Below are 25,023 nucleotides of genomic sequence, written 5' to 3'. Positions count from 1 at the left end.
GAAAGCCTCACAGGGCCCTGTTCCCTTTGAAGTGTAAAAGCATCTGTCTGTCTCTGCTTCTCGAGCAGTCTCCTGCTCCATTTGCATCTCCCCTCCATCCCATCTCCAGGAATCCATGCCTGGCCCCATGCCGTGCTCCCGTTTCAGCTGCTGAGAGGGCTCCCTGCCACGGGAAGATGGGGCTTGGAGACAAAGGTGCAAAGCTTCTGTCTTGGGAGGGGGTTGAGCTTAGCTTGCAGCTGGGGGTACTCAGCATGGAGCTGTTCCTGGAGGCCAGTTTCAGTAGACAGACTGGGAATGTTCTCGTTGGGCATTTATCCGTGGTGGGTGTGTTAAGTAGGAAGGAGAGGAAATAGCCTCTGGCTTCTCACGGTAGGACTTCACTTCCCATGCCAGACAGCACTGGTTGGTAAGGAAGGAGGTGAGACCTGGACTGCCTTGGATAATCCACCATGTGGGAGCTGAATTGCACAGGAATTGATGGTTCTCTGATGTGCATTTGAGCAAATACTATTGAATTGTCGTGGAGTCCCTGGTCTGTGTGTTGGAATTCAGCCTGTGATTCTCCCCATCCCATCTCCCTGGGACAGTGGGACTGGCCCTGGATGGGCTGCTTGTCCCTACCAGGGCATTTCCATGTAGGCACAACCTTGCAGGGGTGATTATTCCTGGAGATAGGACTCGGAGCTCTGACACTCCTTGGTCAGTGGTGGTGGTGCGAGCACAGTGCAGATAACTCCAGGCTGGAATTGCAGCCACTGCCATCCAGCACCTCCCAGATGGTGTGCTGGGTTTCCTATTTCAAGGGGGCCCCAGCAGAGCAGCCATGGCACCTCACTGCTGGAGGCAGTAAATGGGCTCCCATCTGGTTTTAATGATCAGTAGCACTTTGGTGCTTGTTTATTCCCGTGTTTTATGCTTCAGCAATAAAATACTGCTTCAGTTTGTTCAATCCATTCTGGTGCTGGATGCAGATGAGTTCACAGCCTCTGACAAAGAGGTCCCAGCGGTATACAGGATGTTGTCTGTTTTGTTTTTGTTTTTTTTTTTTGGATGGCTGGGCAGAATAAGATGATGTAGTGCCTTTTGAAATACAAACATCAGTGGACAGTATAGAAGGCAGGGCACGCAGCTTATCATGTCTAGCAAAGAAATCATGTCCTTAGACTAAAGAAGACTTGGTTCTGGAGCTGGAACTGTCTGCCCTTCTATCCTCCACAGGGCAGCACAGAGCTCTGGTGTGGATACTGAATGAAGTCAGTCCCAACTTTAAACCAGGTACCTAAGGAAATTTTAGTCCGAAAGCGCTGCCTGTGGCAGTCACTGAGCTTAAGCCATCCCACCACAGCCCTACAGTGGCAGTAGCAGGAGCACTGGCAGGGCTACATCTCACCATGGGCACACACCAGCTCTGTGACAGGTTCCTGGTGCCACCATGCTCGGGGCAGCTACAGGGCTGGGAGCTGTACAAAATTCTCTGGGGTCATTGCAGTCATCTATTAAATTAATCTAAAGGGGCAACTGTCTGTAAAGGCTGGTGAGGCTTTCTTCCTATCCCCAGCACACTCGTGTTCCCTGGCTGGTGTGCCTGGGAGCAGGGAGCAGTCTGCTGGCAGCTCTGGCACCGAGGGGATTGTCCTCCCAAGGGACAGGCAATAGCACCTGGCACATCTCTGGCACATCTCTGGCACATCTCTGGCACTCAGTATCTGGGATCCTGAATCAGTTCTGCAGGAGCCAGTTAAAGCTTTTCAGCGCCTCTGTTGCAGGATAGGTGGGGACACTAAGGCAAAGAGATAAAAGACAGTAAACTGCAGGGGGAGGAATGTGCTCTTTGTCTCCTTTCTGACTTTTATGGAAACTTGGAAACATTTTGCTTTCCCATCTAACATTCATCTTCTACCCTAATGGTGGAGAAACAGTCTTTATTTCCTATCTGTATGCTCCTTGGAGGATCTTTAACTCTTACCTCCAAGGAACATTGATTTTCTGCAGAGACCCTTTTCCCCCACTGTTTGTCAAGGCTTGGAGCTTTAGGTGGCAACTAAAGAGAAAAGGTTTTTAACAAACTAATTAACCTCCCTCCAAGTCAGTCAGGGTGTGTTCCCTCGGTGCCACTGATGTTGCATTTGTGCTAATTTCCCTTGCAATGTCTAATGTAGGGGGAGCGATTAAAGGAGGCTTTTCTCGGGCAGTTTTTACACAGCAGGAAGAGGGAAGGTGGCAGCGGCTGCTCTGTTTGGTTATTGCTGTCTGCAGGGTCCTCCACCCATCCCCTGCTGGAGCCAGAGTCCAGCTCCCTGCTCTAGGAACACTTGGAGTGCACCACCGAGACTGGCCAGGTCCCAGCAAGGCAAAGCTCACCAGGTACCCTGTGAAATGGGGCTCTGGGTTACACCAAATGTGTCACCCCAGCTTCCCAAACAAACGTGGGCTGTCGGTGTAGAGGGAAGGATCTTCTGCTATGGAGCTGAGCAGGTTTTGCCATCACAGTGTTAGAAGGGCTCTCTGCTTCTCTGGCTTTCAACTGCAAATGAAGCAAATGGCAAAGCATTGACAAAGGACCTCCCTGGCCTCTGCCCTGGCCCAGTGCTGGGTCCAGCCTCCCGACCCTGGACACATGCTGATGGTGTCAAGTCTCCTGGAATCAGGGCAGAACTGTGTCATGGTGCCTTGGAGAAAGGAAACCCTGATTCTTATGGATGCTCCTAGGAGCCTTGTGCTGCTGGAATCAGGTGAGGCTCTGGGTGGCAGGAGACCAGTGAAAGCAGGTGTGGGGGCACCATGCTCATCCTTGCGCTGCTCCCAGGCTGAACGTGGGGATGATAGGGAGAAATAACGCTGTGATTCCTGGGATGTAGGGCTGGGACAGCTTGTGAGCTGTGGCACGAACTCCTCGAGTCTAGACTATAAAGTACTTCACAGGCCTGTCCCAATTGCCTGGCCTATTAGTTTTATGGAGGGGCTATTGTAAAGATGCAGTTGGTCTCCTTTTGCCACAGTAATGAAAATATAACTGTGGTGGGGAGAGAGAGACCCTGGCAGGGAGGCAGTGGGAAGCCTGTGTTTGTTTGGGCATTGGGGTCACAACCTTGTGGGCTCCTGGGGTCCCCATGTATCAGTCGGTGCCACTGTGGGTGCACTTCGGCGAGGGGAGCCTTTGCCCCTCGGCCCAGCCGGGGTTCCTCCGGGCACCGAGGAGGCAGAGGAGGAGGCTGGAGCCGGGCATGCACAGGCAGGGGCACAGTGCCACCCAGTGACAGCGTGGGACCTGCGAGGGGACAGCTGGGGCTGCCTGCAGGGGGGTTGCTGCAAAGGTGCTGACGCCTGGAAGCTGCAGCAAGGGTATCCCAGGGCAGCATGGAAAACAGAAAGCCAAGAAAACATCTACGTTGTTGCTTTGTGCTTACAGTGCACAAGGGGCAAAGCTCTGGGGCTGTTGTGCTGTGTCTGGAGTGAGGGTTTTGCACAACTCGCTCAGGTGCTGACAGAAGCCAAGTGTTGGGCAAGCTGGGGCTGAAGCAGCTCATGTTTTAGGAGGCCCCTGGCAGCAAAACAAGGGGAGGAGAAGGCGGTTGCCTGGGATGAGCTGCTCTCCGTGGGGAGGATGTGTCCCTGCTTTGAGAGGTGCAGGCAGCTCTGGGGCAGCGTGTCTGGTCCCAGAGAGACGAGGCTGTCACAGGGGCTGCCTTGGAGCCCCTCAGCCTCTGCCAGGAAGGGATCCCTTGTGTCTTCAGCAGGTGACAGCCACATGTGGTGGATTTGTGAGGTTAATGCAGGACCTTTCCTCCCTTCTGCCCAAACCCTGCCTACATTCTTTGCTAGCTCAAGCTCTGTATCTTGTGTTCCTAGGCTGTAACAAGCATCAACAGGCAGGGGTGGTGGGGGAGAGGGAAAGGAGTCAGGTACAGTGGGGCATGGTGCCGGCATCTCCCAAGGTGGCTCCTGCAGGAAATCACTGCCCCAAGCAATGCTGGAAACATATCGGGGCATTGCTTGGGGCAGTGATTCCATATGTTTCTGTGTCTCCTGGAGGAGGCACAGACTGTGGCTCTATTTTGGGTGATGACTGCAGAGCCCACGGAGCATTTGGCAGCAGGGAGGGGTGTTAAATCAGCCTGTCCTTCTCCAGGTACATCATCTCCACCCCCCTCCATCTTCCACAGCTGTTCCAGTGCGGTGCTGCCGTGGGGCTGCAGCATGGGCTGAAATCAGGGCACTGCAGCGAGGAAGGCGTGAGCCCTGCATGGCTGATGGATGCAAGTCCCACGTTTTTACTGCCCTGCACACACTTTCTGTTCCTAGGCTGCTCCCCAAGGTGTCTTTATTTTTGTCTATTTAAATTTGCCAGTGTTGATCCACAAACACCACTGTGGGGGCCTGTGGGCTTCTGCTGCTGTACAGCACAAAGCCTTGCTAGAAATCCAGCACCAGCTGGAGAGCTGTTTCCATCCCATTGCCCACCTCTGCCTCGATCAGATGGTCACTAGTGACAGTGAGGGTGGATCACTGAGCCTCATACAGGTAGGAGCTGCTACTGAGTTCTTGGAGTAACCTTTTTGTCACTGCTGGGGTACATCCTGCAGTTTGGGATGATTTTGGGCAGCGATTTGCAACAGTGCTGCTTATCCTGCATGTGCTGGTCAGACCTGTGTTACAGCATTCAGCAGAATCCCAGACCTGAGTTAATTTTAGCCTTTCTGTTTCAGACTCCTGCTGATGTGTCCCATGTCCAGGCCAAGGTGCTATTTCTTGCAGGGAAATGATCTTTGTTAATTTTAGATCTAGTTCTCCAAAGTGCCGAGTAGGCACAGCTATTGCAGGTAGTCAGGCACAGTGGGAGGCATTCGATCTTTGTGGGATATGGCTCTTCCCTACACAACGAAGGCCAAGCCTGATGAATTACATTTCCTTTGTGCCCTGCAGAGCATGAGGCTGATGCTCAGCAGGAATCCAGCCCAGAGCTGTGTATCCGTCGTCACTGCAGACTCGGAGCCAGAGCACCAGCTGCGATACCTGGAAAGAGAAAAGCTCTTTCTCTTCAAGGTCAGTAGATTAATTGTATCACTGCTCACAAGAAGAAGGGAAAGAAGAGATGGTCTAACGTAACAGAAATGGATTCAGCAGGTATCCTGAACCACATAATCCAGATCAAAACAGAATAAAATAAAGTAAAATAAAATAAAATAAAAGTAAAGTAACAGAATACATTTGAAACTGTGGAAATTGAGTCTAGAAATACAGGGGTCATTACTTCCCAGTAATGAAAAATGGGCAAGTTTGATTTTTTTATTTTTTATGGCAAGGATAGCAACAGTGCACTCTAAGCCTGGCTGTGTTTGTCAGTAGTCAGGAGCATCCCTGGGGGTCTCCAGCTTGGCTGCTGACTGGAGGTGGGCTGAACAGGAGTCGAGTGCCAAGAGTTTCAAACCAAGTCCTGTTGTTCACTTATGTCAGTCCCTTCTGTCTGTTCAAAACACCATCCTCTCCCTGGACTTGCCACTCCCCCCAAAGCAGTTGGATTTTGGGTGCTGGGGCAGCTGGGGGAAGGCAAAGCAGCACATCCAGCAATTCCCTTTTACCCTTGCTTCCCCCTGACAGCCCAGCGAGAGCTGCTCATGCCTGAGGGTCTGGAGAGGATTCACTGGATAGCACAGACTGGGAATCTGCAGTGGAGGGGGATTAACCATCCCTTGGGATCCACACTTTCACTTCAGCTTTAGTGATAAATTTCTAGACCAAATGCTTGTAATGGATTTCTCAGCGCTGACTTTCAGCTGCCCTTGTTGGACCAGCCAGGACGTACGAAGCAGGAGCCAGTTCCCTGTGGATACCCCAGATTTAGCTCTGATCCCAATTGTCTGGTGTGCCAGCGGCGGGTTAGACTAATAACTCGTGCAGGGAGGGTTCTAGTTACAAAATGCCTGGAATGAAGCAAGCAGGTGCTAGGAAGGTTAACTGAGGGGAGCACTGCGTTAATTCCCCGTCGCCTCTCGCTCCCCCGCCTGCCTCGGCAGCAGTGGGATGGATCTTCCGCAGGTGAGGCTGCACCGAGGGGCTGCCAGTCCCCGGTGAGCACCGTCACACCCCAGAGCAGGGGTAGCTCAGCTTTCAGCTCCCAAGGTTGTGCCAGTCTGGAGGGGCTGAGTCCCGGGCGGGGCGCTGGGGGTTCCCAGCTGCTCCCGGGGAGGGCGAGCAGCTGGAGCGGTGTGCGGACAGCCTGACTCAGGCCGGGCTCACAACACTCGGCGTTAGTGAGTCACAACAATCGGTGCCGCTGGGGCTCTGGCAAGCTCTCAGGGCTTGCATTCGGAGCAGGAGGCTCACTCTGGGACAGCTGGGAGCGTCTCCTTCCCGCCGGGACACGCGGCCCTGCTGCAGCGGGACTCGGCTGTTCGCACAGCCACCGCCAGTTCACAGCTCGGGGGATGGAGGGTTCCTGAAACTGGAACTGCTTCACCTGTCCCTGCTCAGCTGTGACTACAGGAGCAGCTGACCTGTCCTCTAGAAAAAAGGCAGAGGGGACAATATGGGGGACAAGAATCAGTACGGTTGCTCCGAGGTGAGTGTGGACCTCAGGAGCTTTCATCTGTGTACAGTCCACACTATGGAGAATCATGGAGAAATGGAACTGTTCTGCTGTGGCTGCAGTTTATTTGGTGCATTTAGCTGTATTTCCTGCTGGTGAAAGCTCCAACAGACACACCTCTGGGCATGTCTAAAAGGATGTTTGTCATCACACTGGTTTAGAAATAAAACCTTTTAAGTAAATTTTTTAAGTGACAAACTGATGAACCCAGCTGATCCCAGCTTGCACTGAAAAATGGAGGCTTGTGCTGCCTGTTGTTTGACTGAAGTAACTGAACTGCTTCAGATCTGCACTGGTGGAAGCCTGAATGCAGGTAAGACAAATAAACCCACCCTGAGTTACTGCTTGCTTCTTGTTACCTTTTTCTTTCTGCCTTTTAGCTTGAAGCAGGATTACGAAGCCCAGTGAATGTATGACCTATTCTCATCTTTAAAACACAACTGGTTTTCTCCAAAACATAACTTGACAATTGTGACTATTTGATGATAAGACACTATGCAGAGTTGGCTATGAATGTTTATTAACATCACATGGAAATCTGTACTCCAGAGAAGACAAACACGAGGCTGTCACCATACCTACAGAGTCCAGGGAACCAATACAAGCTTTGTAGGCTTCTCCTTTGCAGCAGTTGAGTGGCTGATGTTCTTCTTAAGTTTTCCTCCCATACAGCATCAGCTCGAGTATCAACACCTTGTTAATGATTTAACTGAAAAAACCCTTTAGTTAAGTTACTATTGATTTGGATTGACTAAAAGACAGAGGATGACCAGGATGTGGGTTCTGACTTCAAAACACAGACGGTTCTGATGTGTTGCACCAGCACCTCATGGCAGGGGCCAGAGCTGCAGTCCCTGCTCTCCAGTGCCTGCACAGGTCACACCTTAGTTACTCAACCAATAATAAATGAAATTCAAACCATTGCATAAACCAGTCATTCTTACAAGCACAGTCAAGGGCATCACAGTAAACAAAGGTCACGGTTTCCAGAGACCTTTAAAAGCCTGGGCCAAAGAGCACAATAAATACAGTGGTGGAAGAGCAGGAAGAGCACGGACGTGTCGGGCATCAGGGTAGAGGAGACAGTGGTAATCTGTATCACCAGAGATGCATCTTTTTCATGTGAACCTCCAGAGCCCAGCAGCATTGTCTGAGAAGAGGCACGAGGATGGAACAGGAGAGTATCATTCGACCTGGCAACAGCATTTTCTGCTGCTTAATTCTTCCTTTGATTCTGGAAAACTTCAGTTGGCACACTGTTCACCCACAGGGCATTGTAAGGACAGAGTAAGGGCTTAAACATTCTGCTGTTATCCTCAAGGTTTTCAGACTAAAGACGACAAATAATACTGTAAGTTGAGGCAAGTTTTATTTAGACTGTACAAACAGGGCATTGGGGAAAAAAACACAGTGGCTTGATGTTGGGACCAGTTCTATGAATTAAGTGGAGTAAGAAATTAAAAAGGCACTAATCTTAAGAAAAGACACTCCGTATATTCTAAGAATATAATTCATTTAATACTGTTAATCTTATAGCACAAAAAATAAAACAAGCTATGATCCCCAAAATAAATTTTAAAAGCTTACACTTAATATTATTGCCTGAAGATCATGGTCTTTAAATTACATATTGTGTTTAAAAGTTTACACAGTGAAGACTGTCTCAAATACAAGGCCACCTTTCCCACTGCAATAATTGTATCCTTGTCCCAAAATACATTTTAACACAAATAAACAGAAAATGACAACTATACAGGAACGCTTTCACTGGTCCCAAAAGGCAGTCTTTTAGGCAGGTCTCACTTTCAAATGCAGGTATTGAGGAAAATGCTTGAAAACTGGACTAGAAAACAAAGGCAGCCCACTCATTCCCAGGATGTTAATACAATATAAAAAATTACTTTACAGGCACATGAAATGGCACAAAGAATGCTGTTTTTCCCTTTACAAAAATAATGCTCAGGCTCTTCAGAGCCTCAACCCAAACAGGATATTCCCTTTCTGTTTATTCTTTCCCAATTTGTAAACAATCATGAATTAAATAAGCGCTTATCCAGTGATGGACACTGATTAAAACAGTTTTCATTTAAACTTTCAGACTGGTCAGAGGCTTCAATGTCTATATACACATGTACACAGCAGGAGGAAGCCAAGCCTTTCGTGATAGTTGACTACTGTGGCACCAGGTCATTACACCAGCTCCTAGTTCCAAAGCAAGGACAACTTTAATGGTGCATAGATTGAAGCCATCACTTGTAGGCTCTCATGCTTCATATCAAGGTTACCTTACACGCCCAAGAACATTTACACTGATAGATTATCACTCAGATTTAAGAGGTTTCATAAAACGATAGCACATGTGTAAGCGAGCGACAAGCGACTGAGAACCCAGAGTCCTTCAAAGAGAAACACACACTGATCCAATGCAGTCTTTATATGAAAATACTTGTCTCATAGTAAAATAGCCAAGACACATTTTGAAGCAAGGTTACAATCAGCTTAGGCTGGTCAGTATGCTACATTGAAACCACATTTTACATACCGGAACCACACCGCTGCTACTCGGAGAAACACTGTTCATTCATGGCCTAAAACCAGGTTCACAGAAATTCAAGAATTCTTGTCTTTGCATCAGATACCAATACACACAATTTTTGCATAGTTTTGAAGGTAAAATACTTTGCTTTTCTGCAGTATTGGAACATAATTAAACCTAAAACGGTATTTGTGTTCAAAGCGTACACCTTATTCAATGAGGGGATGAGTCAAGATGTTTATTTCAGTGAAAAAAAATCAGGTTAAAAGTTATGTTCAAGCTCTCAAATCTCACAGTATTTATTTATCACGCAAAGGAAGAATTCTACAATCAGTCTTCTGAAGAGCTGCCTGTAACTAGGTCAGGCCTGAAATAAGATTTCTCTGCAGCAGACTGAGTTTAGTGCAGTTTGTATTCAGAAGATGACTTTCAGTAGTACAATCTGTGTAGTAAACGTGCAGGTATTGTTGGGGCACAGGAAAAGCATGACCTTCTTTAGTTAAGAGAACTGCATAGCTTTTCTTTGCAAGACAAAATGTCAATGCCTATTGTCAAGAATTACAGCACCAAACACTTCAGTCAATGCTACTCTACTTCACAGTTAATTTGGTAGTAAAATGCTCTACAAGAACTTCCAGACTGTCAGCCACTTGATCAATACTACAGAGAACAGTTAATAGATGAACAGAGAGACTTCTTTAAAACTTGGCATTCTGAATGTCTGCTTGTGAATGCCATTTCTGCAGTTCTTCAGTGCTAAGGATCTCATGGCACTCCCACAGGAACTACCAACAACGTGCTTTTATTAGGATCAAGCAACACAAATCAACAAGAAAACATGCTGGAACTTAAGACAATGTTTATATCACTAGACATTTGTAAGATCTGATGACATTCTGCAGGTGTTTGAAGTTTCTCGTTTTGCTACAACCAACAGCCTTCCAAAGTTGAAAAATGGGAGCTGCTGTTTTCCTGCCAGCTTCCACACTGGACATCTGCCTTAACCAGGCTGTCTGAAAAGGGAGGTTTTGTAGCTGTATCTTTGCAGACATGTATTCTGTTAATTCAGTGTTCCATCATTTTGCAAAGAGCATTCCAGTTCACCTACAACACCCATTTGAAGAAGGTGGCCCAGGATTCCACTGTGCCTGCGCTTTCAGATCCTGCACCCAGGCTCAGGCTGAGCACCCGCACGCAGCAGCTGCAGCCAGGAGCTCCTGCTGCACAACTGTCCCAGCAGGAGAGCTCAGGAACACAAAGAGACAAGGAGCTACACTAATAACAGACACCCCTGTGGCCTCCTCCAGCCCCAGCGTTATCACAGGGGGGAAATCAGGCAGCTGACTCTAATTAACCATTTTCTAGAGAATGCTGGGAGGGGGAGGGACCTGGGTCGTATATAAACCAGAGCCAATGCCTTAGGAAGGGTAAAAGAAAAAAAGATGTCAGCATGCAGAGGGCTTGGGATACGAGAGAGGAAAAAGAAGGAAGGGGAAAAAGAAGATGAAAGCAGCTCTGGAAGAGAAGCACAGCAACACAGACACCCTGGTAAAAAGGTACTGTGTTTGAAAAGGAGCTTTTGATGAGCTGGGGCTGGCATAGCTAGGAAACTTTGGAGAGAGCAGGGAGCCTGCAGAGAAATAGATATAAAAGGTCTTTAAATTTTTAAATAAGAGGATTTTATCGGTGTTTACCAAGTTCTTCTGTCCCATTCCTACCTCTCCTCATGGCAATCTGATCTGTCTGCCAAATAACAGCTTGATGACAAGCACTTCTGTACTAGTAAAACTACACTTTCAACACTGCAGAAGAGCTGTATGTAGACCAGGCCAAAGTGTTTCCCCTTAAAGCTCACTTTCTACAGTTAGTGCTTGCAAAAATCAACAGAAATGCATTAAATATGTCAAAACCAAGTTACAAGTATCAACCCCTCCTAGGTTTCCTTATAAATAAATGCCTCAGCTTCAATGCAGCTCAATCAATGGTTATTTGCATTTAACACACACTGTTTCAGGAAGGTCAACAACAAGCTTAGGAGTTAACAGAAAAGAGCAGTGTCTAATACAACTGCTTAGAATACATAAGCTCCAATTATTGTCCTTTAAAGAAACCATCATTTTATATGTACTACCTTAAGACAGGTAATTTCAAAACTAAATTTTCTTCAGTCCTAAAATTGCATTTTTGTTGTTGCTTTTTGTTGGACAGTAATGCACAAGTTGCACGTTTGATCTAAGATTAGGGCTCTTCCTACTGAGCAAACCAGAAAAAGTCCACAGAAGTCTCAACAGGAAAAGTTATTTTTCCAATACCTCTCTGCTATATTCTGGTTCAGTCTTCTCCAGCTTAAGGCCCAATAAAGTTTTAGAAGTGAAACTAAATTCTGGATGACACAACTATGGTCTGAAGGTCAGGCAGTGACTTCAGTTGTATGTATTCCAAATGTATATTAAAAGAACTGTCAAACTGCAGCAAGCTGGAAAATGGGCAATGCTAGCAATGTGCCATTAAGTCATCATCCCACCTCAAACAATGCTAATGATAGCCAGGAAAATGAAGCAGCAGTGTAAATTGGGCAGAGGGAGTCATTCGTTCTCATCTGGGTTTTGAGGGTCAAATATTTTGACATGCGTGAAAGGGAAGAGCCCTTTTCGACCGTTGACTTCTCCTTCCCACTGACCGTTTATATTCATCCTCGTAACCTTCACAATATCTCCAACCTGCGGAATTAGAAACAAAAAAACCCCTTGTCACACATGGGATTCTCACCTCTGATACAAACACAAATGAAATGAAGAACAGCACAAACAAGCCCATCATAGGGAAAAGATTCCTGTTTGCTCTCTTCTTGGCAGAAGGTTCAGTGGAAAAGTTACTTTTACTGAACTGCAATACCAACACTTTGTTGCTAAACATAATAATGTCATCTGCACTCTTTCTGACACTCTTAAGTATGCATATATTTATAAAGATTACAGAACTACACCTCTTTTTATAGGAGAGCTTACAGCTTCATGCAACAGTATCTTTAGCTTAGATCCAAATTCACATCAGTAAAGCTACCATCAGTGATGAGTCACGACATGCTTTCAAAAGAGCACCATACTGGGACTGGTTTTAGCAGCAGCTGACTTAGAAGAAATGTAGTTTTTCAAAGAGAGATTCCTAAAGCAAAGAAACCATAACTTGAAGCTCTAATTTTGATGATCATAGTCTAAGAACCTTCTGTAATTTCTAAAATAATGGTACACTTCCTAAATGAGGAAAAGCAATCTCAATTTTTTTATTTTTTATTTTTTTTAGTAGTAGATGTAGATTCTAGCTTTATTGGTGGTTTTCATGTCTACTTCCTGTCAAAGCATTTGAAGCAGGAATGATGACATGCCAGGCCTTTCCTACCATAACTATTCTCTTCCTATCTGGCAGCGAAAAATGAGAGAAGTTTAAACTATGATCAAGCTAGAAACAACAGCCCAAATGATGATAAATTATACTCTTACAGTTCAACACCTGTATTTAATCTGGACTAGGACAATTTACAAAGGGAAATATCCAAATTGACAAGAAGCATTTAAGACAAGCTAAATACTCATTCTCACTGAGCTGCTTCTGGAGACCTGAACACGTGGTCTGTTACAGCAGCTCTCTAACTTTCCCCCTCCCTTCCTGTTTACTTATTTGACTCTATGTGGTAACTACAGTAAATATTAGAAAAGTGACATTAGCAGCTAAAAACTAATTTCACAAAAAGCAGAACCAGCCTATGACCAATGCCCAACAGTTTCTAAGTTTCTTTCCCAAACTAGGTCCAAGCTCTTTGTAATTGAGTTTCAGTTATCAAACCACTGCTGTGAAATTCAAAGGAAACAAGCTTTAATATTATTTAAGGAGAAAATAGACATTGATACAAAATGTAAAGCAATTTGTCTATATTTTCTAAAGAGTAGAAATAGGCCCTTGGCCAACATCCTTAAACTTTTGAGGTGAGATCTGTATATTTTATGTTAAAGAAAGCCCTGAGTTTACAAAATGATGTGGATGTCACTCAGCTGATTTGAAGCCCATTAACCAGTTACCACTATTGTAACAGATATTTGTGAAGATCACACAGAAGCAAGAACCCTTAAGTGAGGCTGAAGATACTATAATAAACTCATTGGCAGTCAGTCACTCAGTGTTGTCTTGTAAAATAAAATTTGTTGAACTTTGAAACTGTTCTCAAAGATTTCAGCTTTAGGTGTTGCTCTGCCTTCCCTACCTTTTCTCCACTACTTTGGTTGTCTGTGTCCTGTCTGCCCCCCACATCTGACACTCTCACTTGGAACAATTGTAATCTTGTGCTTTGGAGAGAGGAGAAAACCCTTGGAGGTCCTTTAAGTTCTGAGGATATATCTGAGGCCCTATCACTTTCTTAAATGGACATTTTTATATCTGCTGTTCCTAAACTCAAATATCAAGCCAGAATTAAGCAGTTAAACTCTGCATGTACACACAGAATTCATCTGACTGCTCCTCATCTCTCCAGGGCCTGCTGCAGCATGTTCTAATTGTATATTTGCTAAAAAGCACAATTTGTCAGACTTCTCACTTGAGAAAGCTTTAAATAGTAACAAGATGACCTAAACAGGAACCTAGCAAATGTCTCTTTAGGAAAAGGCTGATAACATCTATAAATACTCAGTGTTACATTGCTACATTTAAATAACCCTTGAAGACAGATCTAAGTTCCAAATTCTAGACCCAACCTGAGAAAGATGCAGCCAACATCACAACGGTTTAATGAGTTGTATTTTCACTACACTGTAAACCAAACCCACTCTCAAACCCTTTAATCTTAAAAATAATCTTTTGAATCAAAAAGATGGACCTGCATTTACTGAGTCTGATAATGCAATTCTGTTCATAGAGATCAATCCATTATTCATTCTGAAGCTCTAGAACAGATATTCTTCAACTTGGTTCTGAAAGACTTCACAATGTGAATAGGTTTGGAAATGCTGCTTCAGCTGAGTGAAAATAATATTTAAAATATGTCTCCTATTGCACTGCAACAAACTGCCCTGTAGATTAATGATGTAAAATGTCCTTTATGCTGCTAGGTGGGCAAAGCTGCTGCACACCAGCATCAGCCACTACAGAGAGACAAAAGCTACTCAAAACATACTCCTATATGCTGAGAATCACTGGAATAGTAAATTAATTTGCAATCATTTTCTACTATTTTTGGGAGGGCTTTTTTTAAAAAAAATGAAATCTGCTTAATATTCTCTTGTGCTGTATTATTTTAAAAATGTAGTTTCCCTGAGAAGACTAAATTAAACAGCATGTTGAAATAAGATTTTTGGCACAGGAACCTTGATTTCATGCTATACTAACTCATGGATATTATCTTAAAGACCTTTATTTCAAAAATGTCTAGAAAAATCTGGTCAACTCATCTCTCAATGTATTTTTCCCCCAAGAAAAAGCATAAATGCCTTTTAAAGCATCCATAACATGGTCAGCTGAGGTGCAATCCCCCACTAAAATTATTTAACACACTGTTTTTTTTCAGAGAAGATTTTAAGCCAGTCAAAAGAATTGTCTTATGATTAGGCACAGGACAGAGTCAGGAGACCTGGTTCTATTCTCATCTTTTCCACAAACTTCCTGTATGACTGTGGACAGCTAATAGCCCTTATGTTTAGATGAGGAGAACACTTCCTTAGACTCAGCATCTCAGATAAGTCAATTGTTGTGAAGCAGCACTGCTGGAATGAAGTATCACTGCTGAAATGAGTAATACTTCTGAAATGCAGCTATTTAGTTACACCCAAATGATAAAAATCAAAATGTATTTTAGATCACATCTTTCGTTATGTCCTTGTTAGAGCATGAATTCAAAGCCCTGGGGAAATACAAGCTGTGGAACATGCCAGTCAGAAAGGTTACTTCATTCACTCTAGACTCTTCTATACCTGTCTTCCATTTGAAGCTGATTCATACTCTGCAAATGTTTCCTGCAAGCCATTTTAGTCAACCAATTCAATGAGTTTTACAGATATTCCAGCAATTGTATGTTAATAGTTCTATGGCTGATAAAGTTCTGTAATATAAGTTTAAGGAGATAAAAATGCATTAAAATTCTAAATCATCATTTTAGCCCACTGGGTCAGTGTTATAGAAAACACTGCTCTCTGGAAGCTACAGGGTGTTGAATCGCAGTCATTATCCTAATTAGTGTCACAGCTCACCTCCTTTGGTAACACTAATACCAAAACCAAACCAGTTGTTCAGGCCAGCTGCCTGTCTGGAGGAGAACAGACAAGATCCAACACTGCATGTGAAAATACCTGATACCCCACTGTCCCCAAAGTGAGGAGCTACACAAGAGAGGCAGGGTTCAACCACTCTGCTGACAGGACAAAAGGACACTGAAGGAGCTGGTGCTGGATGTACTGGAAGTTCCAAGAAAGCACCAGGCTAAAAGCACAGTTTAATTATCCTTCATTACTGATGTTCTGGGCCAGAACACAGTTGGTGCCCAAACCAGAGAATCAAACAGTTCAGAGGAAAAGCTTCATCCATTCTTGAGGCATGAAAGGAGGTTCAAGGGCAACACAGAAATGTGGAAGTGCTAGATGCCATTAATCTGGCCTCACCTAGGCACAGATTAAAACAAAGGAACTTTACATTTCACCAAGAGCCAGGAAAACTGTCAGAGTATGTTGCAGCATCAAAAAAGGGCTGCTTTTCAATTACATGGTGGTAGCCTGTCTCCTTCAGATGAAGCCACTGTTGTGACCGTACAAAATCTGGAGAGTTCATTTTCAGTTCAACAGTTACAGTAACTAAAGCTCCCTGATCAACAATTCACACTACACAAATACAGGATCAATACTTTGCTTGAAATCCAGACTTTGTGAGTTAAATGCATTTTAATGTTTAACACTGCCAGGCTAAGTTTCCTTGCCTTAAGAAAAACACAATGCTTGTTGTCTACTGAAAGAAGTAGCCTAATTTCCTAATTAAGAAAGTTCTACTGCTAGCACATTTTGGCCTACTTGTCTCAACTTTCCTTTGAAGAGGGAAAAAGTTAACTGTAACCTAATTGTAACAAGCTCAAGAGAAATACTGTAAGTCAGTTATATAATTACGATGGACAGAAATTTATTTCACCAAAACATTGCAGTGACAGGTTAACTCTGTAATAGCAAACATACACATCTATAAATTGCTACATCACAAAAAGATAAACTACTTAACACTATAATGCTGGCATGAGTCTATAAAAAGCCAACACTAGTATAAAAACTTCTTAAAAAATATAGTACAACTCTTGTTTAAAAAGAAAATATAAATCTTTGATTCTGTAACACTGTCAAGTTAAGTCTGGAGATGAACTCTAGAACCACTGCTGCCTTCAAAATTAACTGTGATACTGATTAGAGCATTGGTGATGTAGTGGAGAATCATTTTTTAAACACAACAGGTCTAAATCTGGTGGCTGCTGCTGGTCTCCATTGTCTGGTTCTTTACCCTATTTAATTCCATTTTATAAGTGAATATAGAATTTGTTGTTCATGTGCTGGTTAGAGCTTGCCAGTTTGAAACAAGGCTTCATTAGCACACTATTGCTAACAGACTGGCTAAAGAATTACTACAAGTTTTTAAAGGCTGGGAAACTTTCAGGTAGACCTTGCTGCTCTGTATCACAGTAACAGTGCCACAGAATCTCTGCTCTTACCAAAGCCATCACCTTCCTAGGGTGTAAATCCTCAGAACGTGGGCTTGCCCTCCCAGTTTTCCCACAGCATTCAGCAGGAGTGAAGAACAGCAAGGCATAACCCTGTGGTGCAGAGTTTTGGTGCCAGTAAGCACAGGGCACTGTAACCCTGTCCTTTGTACCCCTTCCTCCACAGCACCAGAAAGGAAGGAAATAGCTTCTTGGCTACAAGTGCACAAGTACAGAAACAGACCTGGCTTTTCGGTTAGGGGTTTGGTTTGGTGGTTTTTATTTATATTTTGTAGCTTGCTTGCTTGCTTAGTGGTTTGGGTTGCTTTAATGCAGTATCCATAAAATTCTACACATATTAGTAATGAAGTTAGTTGTAGAGAGAAGCAACAGACTTCAACCTGGAGAATGTTCATTAAAAACATTACATCTGATCTGCCAAAGTAACTCAACAGACAAGAGCATATGTAAATCTTAGAAATACATATAATTTATTGTAGGCTTTACTAACTGTTCCCTTGTGCAGGGAGATGCACAGAGTTACATGTACCACCAGCTGGTAAGCTTTGAGATAGTGTCCATACTTACAACTACCATTTTAACCTATAAACAATTAAAATTTGGTTTTTTTATTTTAGAGATCAACAGTGGAGTATATAACACAATAGGATTGAGTCAACACTTACACATCAGTAACTTTAATAACACCAATCCTGTTACCCAGAGAGACTGTGAATTCCCCATCCCTGGAAGTGTCCAAGGACAGGTTGGATGGGGCTTGGAGCAACCTGAGATAGTGGAAGGTGTCCCTGCCCATGGCAGGGGATGGAATGAAATGAGCTCTAAGGTCCCTTCCAACCCAAACCATTCTGTGATTCTATACAATGCTAAATAAATTTTGCCCAGCAAAAATAAACACCCTATTGACTAGCATCCTACAGAAATAAAATTGTAGCTGCTCTTAAATTGTCACACTTGTAAATTCATCAGTTGAACCCTTCATCTTTATCCAAACTATCAGACCTTGTTTCAGATTTTCTGTAGAATAGTCACTTGGTCACTTATATTTTTCATGGAAGAAATTTAAAAAAAAACCAACAACAACAAAAAACTTGCTTACAAAACAAACTTCTCTGTAACAGGCTATAACCTTTTACCTTTTCTTAAAGAAAAATTCTGTCAGGTTCTGTAAACAGCAGTGTACAGCAGAAACACTGGACTTGCAGGCAGGGAGCTTGTCCCATTTTCAAGCTGAAGCAAGAAGAATGACATTGCTCCACTTGAAAGGAAGTTGAGCAGATTACTGTGCCATGGCTTTATTTACTCCAGATGCTATTCTCTTCCTTTTAAGCACTGTCTGTGTCCTGACCACACAAGGCTACAGCCAGCAAACAGATATTTTGCTTTCATATTGCTTTATCAGTTTAAATGAGATGGCACAATCAGCAACCATGTAATTACACTCACAAGGTGTTCTACCTGTACAAGCTGAACTGTCACTTAGGATACAACTGTACTGAGGTGGAGAACTGTCAAATAATATTTTTATGAAAGAACATCATTAACTTTCTTCCCCAAAACAGTCCCATAAACTGTGTTTTGTCTAACCCTATTTTCAGTGGTCTTAAAAAAGAAATTTCAAATGGTTCAGTTTATTTAGTAATGTGTAGAGCTGGGATTAAATACTTTATCAGGGTCCTGCAGGTGTTTGGCAAACTAAAGGAAAATCATGAAAAGAAACTGAATGATTTTTTTCTTTAAGATTAGCCTGTGTGACAAAAAAAATACTGCTATAATGAAGTTGCTTAAGTTCCTTATGCATGGATAGATATGGAGAAGCTGCAATTGCTGATTTGAAATGAAATGTAGAACAGTTGCCAGAATTCTGCTTCTGAAGCCTCTTGAGAAGCCACAGTGTGGATGAGGTACACTTGCAAAGCAAACAGATTGCATGGGAAGATAAAATAAGCCAGTGTTGAGATACACAAAAACATGAGGCAGTAAGTGATTAGAGGATGAATCTCTCAAACAAAACTTTAGTAATTTGAAGGTTCAAACCAAGTCAAACCTATTTGTTGGCCAGAGAATTAAACCTACTGGTATCCCAGAGTAGCTAAACTGATGGGGTTAACTAGGTCACTTAAAGGGCAAGTCAGGAAAGTCTGTATGTAAGGACCAACCTTCCAAGTGGTTCTGCTACCCTGCAGCAATGCAAGTTTCCTGAAGTAATTCCATGACACATTGATAACATAACAAAATCAATCACTTGCCTTGCCTTGCTTTCAGAAGCTTGAGTAGTTTTGGCAGGAATCTTCTGTACAGTGCAGTTGGCAGTGAATTTACACTTTGTTCTATGATAATTTTCACATACTGTTCACAAATAACAAGCTACTAGATCTTACAAGACAAAGAAATTCCAGTGATTCATATTTAACTTTTAACCCCATAAGAGTAACCACCTGTAGAAGCCTTACAAATACAGGAGTAAAACAATTAGGGTGAACACTCTGAATAATGGGAAGTCACAAATATAACCTTCCAAATTTCACCAGAAGTATCAGCCATAGGTAACAGCTTTAACTTGCAAAGTAACTGAGCAAAACCAGGAAAAGTTCAAAAGTATTTAAAAAAACATTATTATTTCATTTGCTAAAATGTTGTTGCTTCTTATGCTTGTTTGCTTGCATTTGTTCCTGGAAGTATTGCAGCACGCTCAAATTTCACTTCTTCCAGGTGAGACATTTTTGAATTACAGGTTAATTAGCCTTCAGTATCATGTAAATGCAAAAGTAATGAAGTTAAGTCTTCTGGACATAGCTTTAAAAAACATCTTCCAGTCAATCATTTATTCCTGTTAAACTAGAAGTATGATATTAATTCTTTACTACTTACAGAATAATAATCAAAAGTTTTACAAGATTTCTCTAATAAAATTAAAACTGCAATAGCAAGCACAGGAACTTGCAGCACTTGAGAGATTACACTCCTCACCCCCAGTTGAGGTGTTAAGGTTTCTCAAATTCCACTTCTGAAAACCAAAGTAAAAGGGACTAGAGTATTTCTGATATATTCTGCCCACATTTCAGCTCTCAGCACAAGATCTTCAAGTGCATCTCACAGCTGATGATCAGAAACACTAAATGTATCAGCCAGCAATCTCTACCTTTCTCTGGATGATGCCACTGTCAATTCTTAGCCTGGAACTCCACAATGATTAATGAAATACCTCTTTCCTTCCCCAAGATTAGGTGGAGAAGCAAAGCCATCCTCAGCACTTCTTCAGCATGTGTACACTCTGCTACTCTTGTAACATTTGCAGTTGAACAAGCAAGAAGGGAGGGAAAATACAGGTCCTAAAGTTACTTACTAGGTCACTTTTCTCAAAGGAAGTGGTATAGATGAAGCAATTCTTGTGGATGTTTCTTCAGAAGGTAACCTAACTTCTCAGTCCCTCAACACAAATAAGCAGACTCCATATGAAGTCATCCACACCAACTTCACCATAACAATTTTTAGTTTCTTCTTTTACAAGGCAATTGAAAACTCTGGGACTGGAGGAAAAACTTACCTCTAATGCCAGCGCAGTCTTGTCATAAGCACAGGGTACTCTCTTTTGGACAGCTTTGGCATAGACTGGTCCATTCTGTGTGGATGGCAGAGGATTGATCACTGCTCCAGGTGTGCTGGATACTGAGGGCAGGGGAGTTGCGGTTTGAGGCTGAGCATAAGCATGGGCAGGTTCTGGAATACCATAACTGTTGGAATTCCTGTTTCCATGCTTCCCAACAGAAGATCTGACTAGCTTTTCTACATAAGGAACAGGAATCATCCCAATCCGACCATCCTTGTTTCTGGCACTCCACCACTGTTCTTCTGGCTTCTCTACAATTACCAGTATCTCGCCCTTTTTAAATGGAAGATCCTCGGCATCGTTGCCAGGAAAGTCATAGAGAGTCCGAACATATTCCACATTTTCTTCTGCAGTGGACATAGCAGGGGCAGATCCAGATCCCATTGGAGGACTTGGATACCTGAAGATTTGGTAAAAGTAATAGCTATTGGTTTGTATTTCCAGTAACAAAGGCAAGTAGCAGGTTTGCAGTAGGAACATCAATTAGAGAAGAGTTACTTACTTGGATTTGTAACAAAATTATTGGCTTGGTAGCACTGTAAGGCATTTCATGAGTAACTCACACTCTCAATTACTTAAATACCCAAAGCAGCTTCTCCAGAAACTCAAAATAATCTATCATGGGATGCAGAAAACTGGGAAAAATAATGTAACATCTTCATCCACCTGTTCTGAATTGTTGTGAAAATCTTAGAGTCAAATTCTATAGCTCAAGTTATGAGAGTAATGATACAGAAAACCAAATTAAGACTATTTGGGTGATTCAGGTGGAAGGACAGCACATAAAAATGTAGCTGTGTATCTCTCCAAGAGTCCTCTGCCATCTTCAAAGTCATCCAAATAATTTTAACTTCAGCATCCACTTTTAAAGAATCCAGTAAGTAAATGCTAGACTTGAAGCACCGTAGGGGAAAAAGGGAACAGAAGTAAGATGGTATGACATCTTTATAAAGACAGTATGAAATACTTGCATCCACTGATAAGAAGGAACTAAGGGGAAAAAAAAAAAAACTACCCTTCTAGAACTGTTCCTTTGCCTATTAGCCATATTATCTTTATTTACATAATTGTTTATTACTATGTCAGTCATTTGTCAAATACAGTCACTTTGTTGTCTGTGATAATATATAAGATTGTCCATCAAATGAGAATGCTTTCACTATTTTCATCATAAATGTTATACATTTTATTCAAAGCAGCTGTCAAAAAAACCTTAATGGATATAGGCCACAGCAGATACTTATTATCTAAGCTATGATAGCAAGAATGCATGTCATTAGCCTACTTCAATTCTCTTTTGCTACTTGCAAAATAGGATGTAAGTCAAATCCCTGTGATTTTTGCAAGACATGCCAGAAGCCCTGAAGAGAAAGATATTCCACCTTTCAGAGACCCTGCTGCAGCCAAAGCAGGGGGACAGAGAGAACCCTTCAGGGAGCAATTGCTCTGCATAAGCAAGAGCTCAGGAACATCAGCAAGGATGGTCAGAGCTCCCTGCTAGAAATGCAAAACAAAGTTTAAAATGGTCCATTTACAACTGTTTTAAAAGTTTAAGATGTCATCTCCAAGATCTAGAAGTACTGTAGAGCTCTACACAGAAACCACCTTTCAGACTGTACTTTATGAAATTAAAGAATGAACAGCTCTCAGAAGCACAAGCATCTGAGAGCAATGTGCCCAAGAAAATGCCAGAGAAATAATTAGCATAACAGATCTGAAGCACATACCTGGCCACCCCTATTCTAAATCTACTCCATTAACTAAAAATAATAAAAAAAAAAAATAATCTGGAAATGCTACCTCTCATCTCTTGAAGCAGGAAGTCTCCTTTGCACAGAATTTAAAACCACCAACTACATCATTGATTTTTCTAAGAGTTTTAACAAAAATCATGCTAAGTAAAAACACCTAGTCGATCCCATTTGTAGTTCTGTAAGTTCTCAAGTGTTTTGAGAAAGCCAAGTTAGCCATGGACATAAATGATTAAGAACAAGTTTTTGCATCCAGAAAGGTTCAAGAGTATCCAGGTTGGAGAACAGAGATAAGCATAAAGATTGCTTCAGCATAAGACTTTTTCTTCCCAACTCTCCACAAGTTTAAGCATGCACATAACACTGGGCAGCTCCATTTAAGCATTCCTGCAATGGTGAAAATTATTTTATCTACTCATCTCTCTAGCCACAATCACTACCCAAAAGGCTGCCAGCAGCTTCAAGAGTTCCTGAAGGTTGTGCTTTCTGTCACATCCTGCCCATCACTTGACAGCTTTTCAGAATGACTTTTGAACACTTAAGTTTTTCAGTTTAACAAGCTATTGTCAATCTCTGACAAGTGACTGACTGTCATTAAGTACTGGTCCATGCCCAGGTTCAGCTGTGATTATAAACCTCAAAGTTATTCTTCCCTCCTAAGAACTTGCTAATCTGCAAAACACAATACATTAAAATGCAGAATTCAGAAGTGAACCAATTTAGACTTATTTATTTAATATGTCACTACTTTTCTCTTATTTAATTTCATTTCATTCTATCCAGGAATCCCAAAAGCTTTGACAAAAGGCACTGATAAAGGCTTTATTAATTAGAAGTAAGGAATACGTTCTGGGTTCTTCATAAGCAGTTTAGTGATGCATGTTGCAGGTACGTCCCATGCTGGGACCAGGACAAAGAAGGAGCTCATAGCCAAGTCACATTTTCCCATCCTCCTAGAACAGCATTTCTCAGTGAAGTGTATGCTATATGCAGATAAACAGTGCCATAAGCAAACCGTGAGAAATAAGCGGTTTACATTTTTTGGCGCAGAAATGCCACTCTAGAAGTTTGGGAAATGCTGCCCTAGAATGTATTAATGCTGACTTAACAGGGCAAAGCGGTCTAATCACAGAAAAGCCAGTTCTATTGTAATCAGTGTGGGTGCAGGGGTAGACAGCAAACTAAGCTCAGGGGCTGTACTTGAATCACAGAGAAGACTGGTGAGCCAGCTTCTCATCCATCCTTGGAACGGAGAGACAATACTAGAAGGGTAACACAAAAACCGTGACGTGCGACCACACCCTCTTTCAAGGCAATTATAGCCCGTGGTAGAGGTCCATGGTACCTCTACACACAAGGTCAGCACAGGGACCGTGGATGTTTTGACTGAAAGAGCAACACTTTTCATTGTCAGCGAGATCCAGAGCGTCATGAAGGCCCAGTGTTAGAAGCGAATGTTTCCTTAGTATTTATTCATAGCATCTACATGCAGTACCAGGCTCCCAGAGTTACTCGGCTGGACTATGGCACCTTTACAGGTCTCACCTCCTCGCTCCACTCGGAGCAAAGGTGGCGGTGGGTGTGGCGGGGGCGGGGGGCACTCACCTGGGCGCGGGCTCGATGAGGGTGGTGGTGTCCAGGTAGTGGATCTTGTAGAACTCCAGCAGGGCGGGCAGGTGCTCGAACTCCTGGTCACCGATCTTAAAGCGGCGGTTGGGCAGGGAGTTGATGATGTAGTGGGAAACGCGGGAGTTCTCGGACACCGAGAGGACGTAGTCCCCCGGGCAGGTGGACGAGTCCCGCACCAGGAACATGCCGTGCCGCTGCCCCTGCAGCCGCGTCTGAGCCTCCGCCCGGGACACCGGCCCCACGTACCAGCTGGAGCGGTCCGACGAATCGAAACGAGCGGCGGAGGACATGGCTCCGGGCGGGAAAGGGGAAGGAAAGGGAGGAAGGAAGGTGAGGAGCCCGAAGGCCCAGGCAGAGGAAGAGACCGGGAGGAGGCCTGGGCAGAGAGGCCTGGGAGGCGGAGCGGGCTGGGGGCGAGGGGGAAGCGGCTCGTGCCTAGTCCAGGAGAAAGGAAACCCAGGGAAAGGGGAATAAGGGAGAAGGAAGCTCCGTGCCGCTGGAGGCGAAGAGCCGAGGAGCGGCTGGGGTGGGGCTGGCCAGACGCGGCGCGCAGGGCCCCCGAGTCTCCCTCAGCGGCGGGGTGTGCAGGGCATCCTTCCCGCCTCTCTCAGGCCTGCGGCGGGCCCGGCCAGGCGGGTGACGAAGAGCAGCGGCGTCTGACACAGACAGGCGGCCCGAGAAAGCGGCGAGCGGAGCCGGCTCGGGGCGGGACGGGGGAGGCAGAAGCGCCGGGCGCCGCGTCCTCCCGCGGGTTCCTCCCCTCCCGAGCCGAGCTCCAAAATGGCGGCGGCGCCGGGCCGCGCGAACGCTCCGAGACACCGCCCCGCGCACGCGCCATGGCGCCGGCGCGGGGCCGCGCCCGCCTGAGGGGCCGGGCGGAGGCAGGCGGGGGGTTCGTGCCCCGGTGTCCCGTCCTGGCGTCCAGGGCAGCGGGAGAGCCGCCCCTTCCCCATTTCTCCGCCAGAGTCACTCAGGCCGTCCCCGGCGCACCCCCGGTCGGTGCGGTGAGTGAGGCGGGGGTGACCCCGCGCCTGCCGCATCCCCTCACACGGCAGGGCTCCCTCGCTGCTGCAACCCCGCTTTGACGCGGGTCACCGTCCAGAAACTCCCCAGCCTTTGACCTTAAGGTATCTGAGGGGGACCCTCCATCTTCTCTCCCTCCCTCCTCGGTGC

General features: G+C 44.3%; 1 protein-coding gene across 1 annotated transcript; it reads right to left on the bottom strand.

The window, feature by feature from the left end:
• Positions 1-8,085: 8,085 nt before the first annotated feature.
• Positions 8,086-24,631, bottom strand: CRKL (CRK like proto-oncogene, adaptor protein). The gene is made up of 3 exons (XM_058851582.1): positions 23,827-24,631; positions 20,408-20,870; positions 8,086-11,845 (listed from the first exon to the last, which is right to left on the bottom strand). Exons 1-3 carry the CDS (start codon positions 24,138-24,140, stop codon positions 11,711-11,713), a joined length of 912 nt encoding a protein of 303 aa, XP_058707565.1. The 5' UTR covers positions 24,141-24,631; the 3' UTR covers positions 8,086-11,710.
• Positions 24,632-25,023: the final 392 nt, after the last annotated feature.

This window comes from Poecile atricapillus, chromosome 16 (genome assembly GCF_030490865.1).
Source record: "Poecile atricapillus isolate bPoeAtr1 chromosome 16, bPoeAtr1.hap1, whole genome shotgun sequence".
In the NCBI taxonomy this organism is placed as follows: domain Eukaryota; kingdom Metazoa; phylum Chordata; class Aves; order Passeriformes; family Paridae; genus Poecile; species Poecile atricapillus.
This window is presented reverse-complemented; position numbering and strand designations above follow the sequence as displayed.

What these genes read in the sequence shown, in the direction of transcription:
- CRKL (XM_058851582.1), bottom strand. Translation starts at nt 24,140, where the DNA reads ATGTCCTCCGCCGCTCGTTTCGATTCGTCGGACCGCTCCAGCTGGTAC. An exon ending in CTCATCGAGCCCGCGCCCAG is followed by an intron (nt 20,871 to 23,826) that starts GTGAGTGCCCCC and finishes CCAAATCTTCAG; the next exon opens with GTATCCAAGTCCTCCAATGG. An exon ending in AGACTGCGCTGGCATTAGAG is followed by an intron (nt 11,846 to 20,407) that starts GTAAGTTTTTCC and finishes CTAATTCCGCAG; the next exon opens with GTTGGAGATATTGTGAAGGT.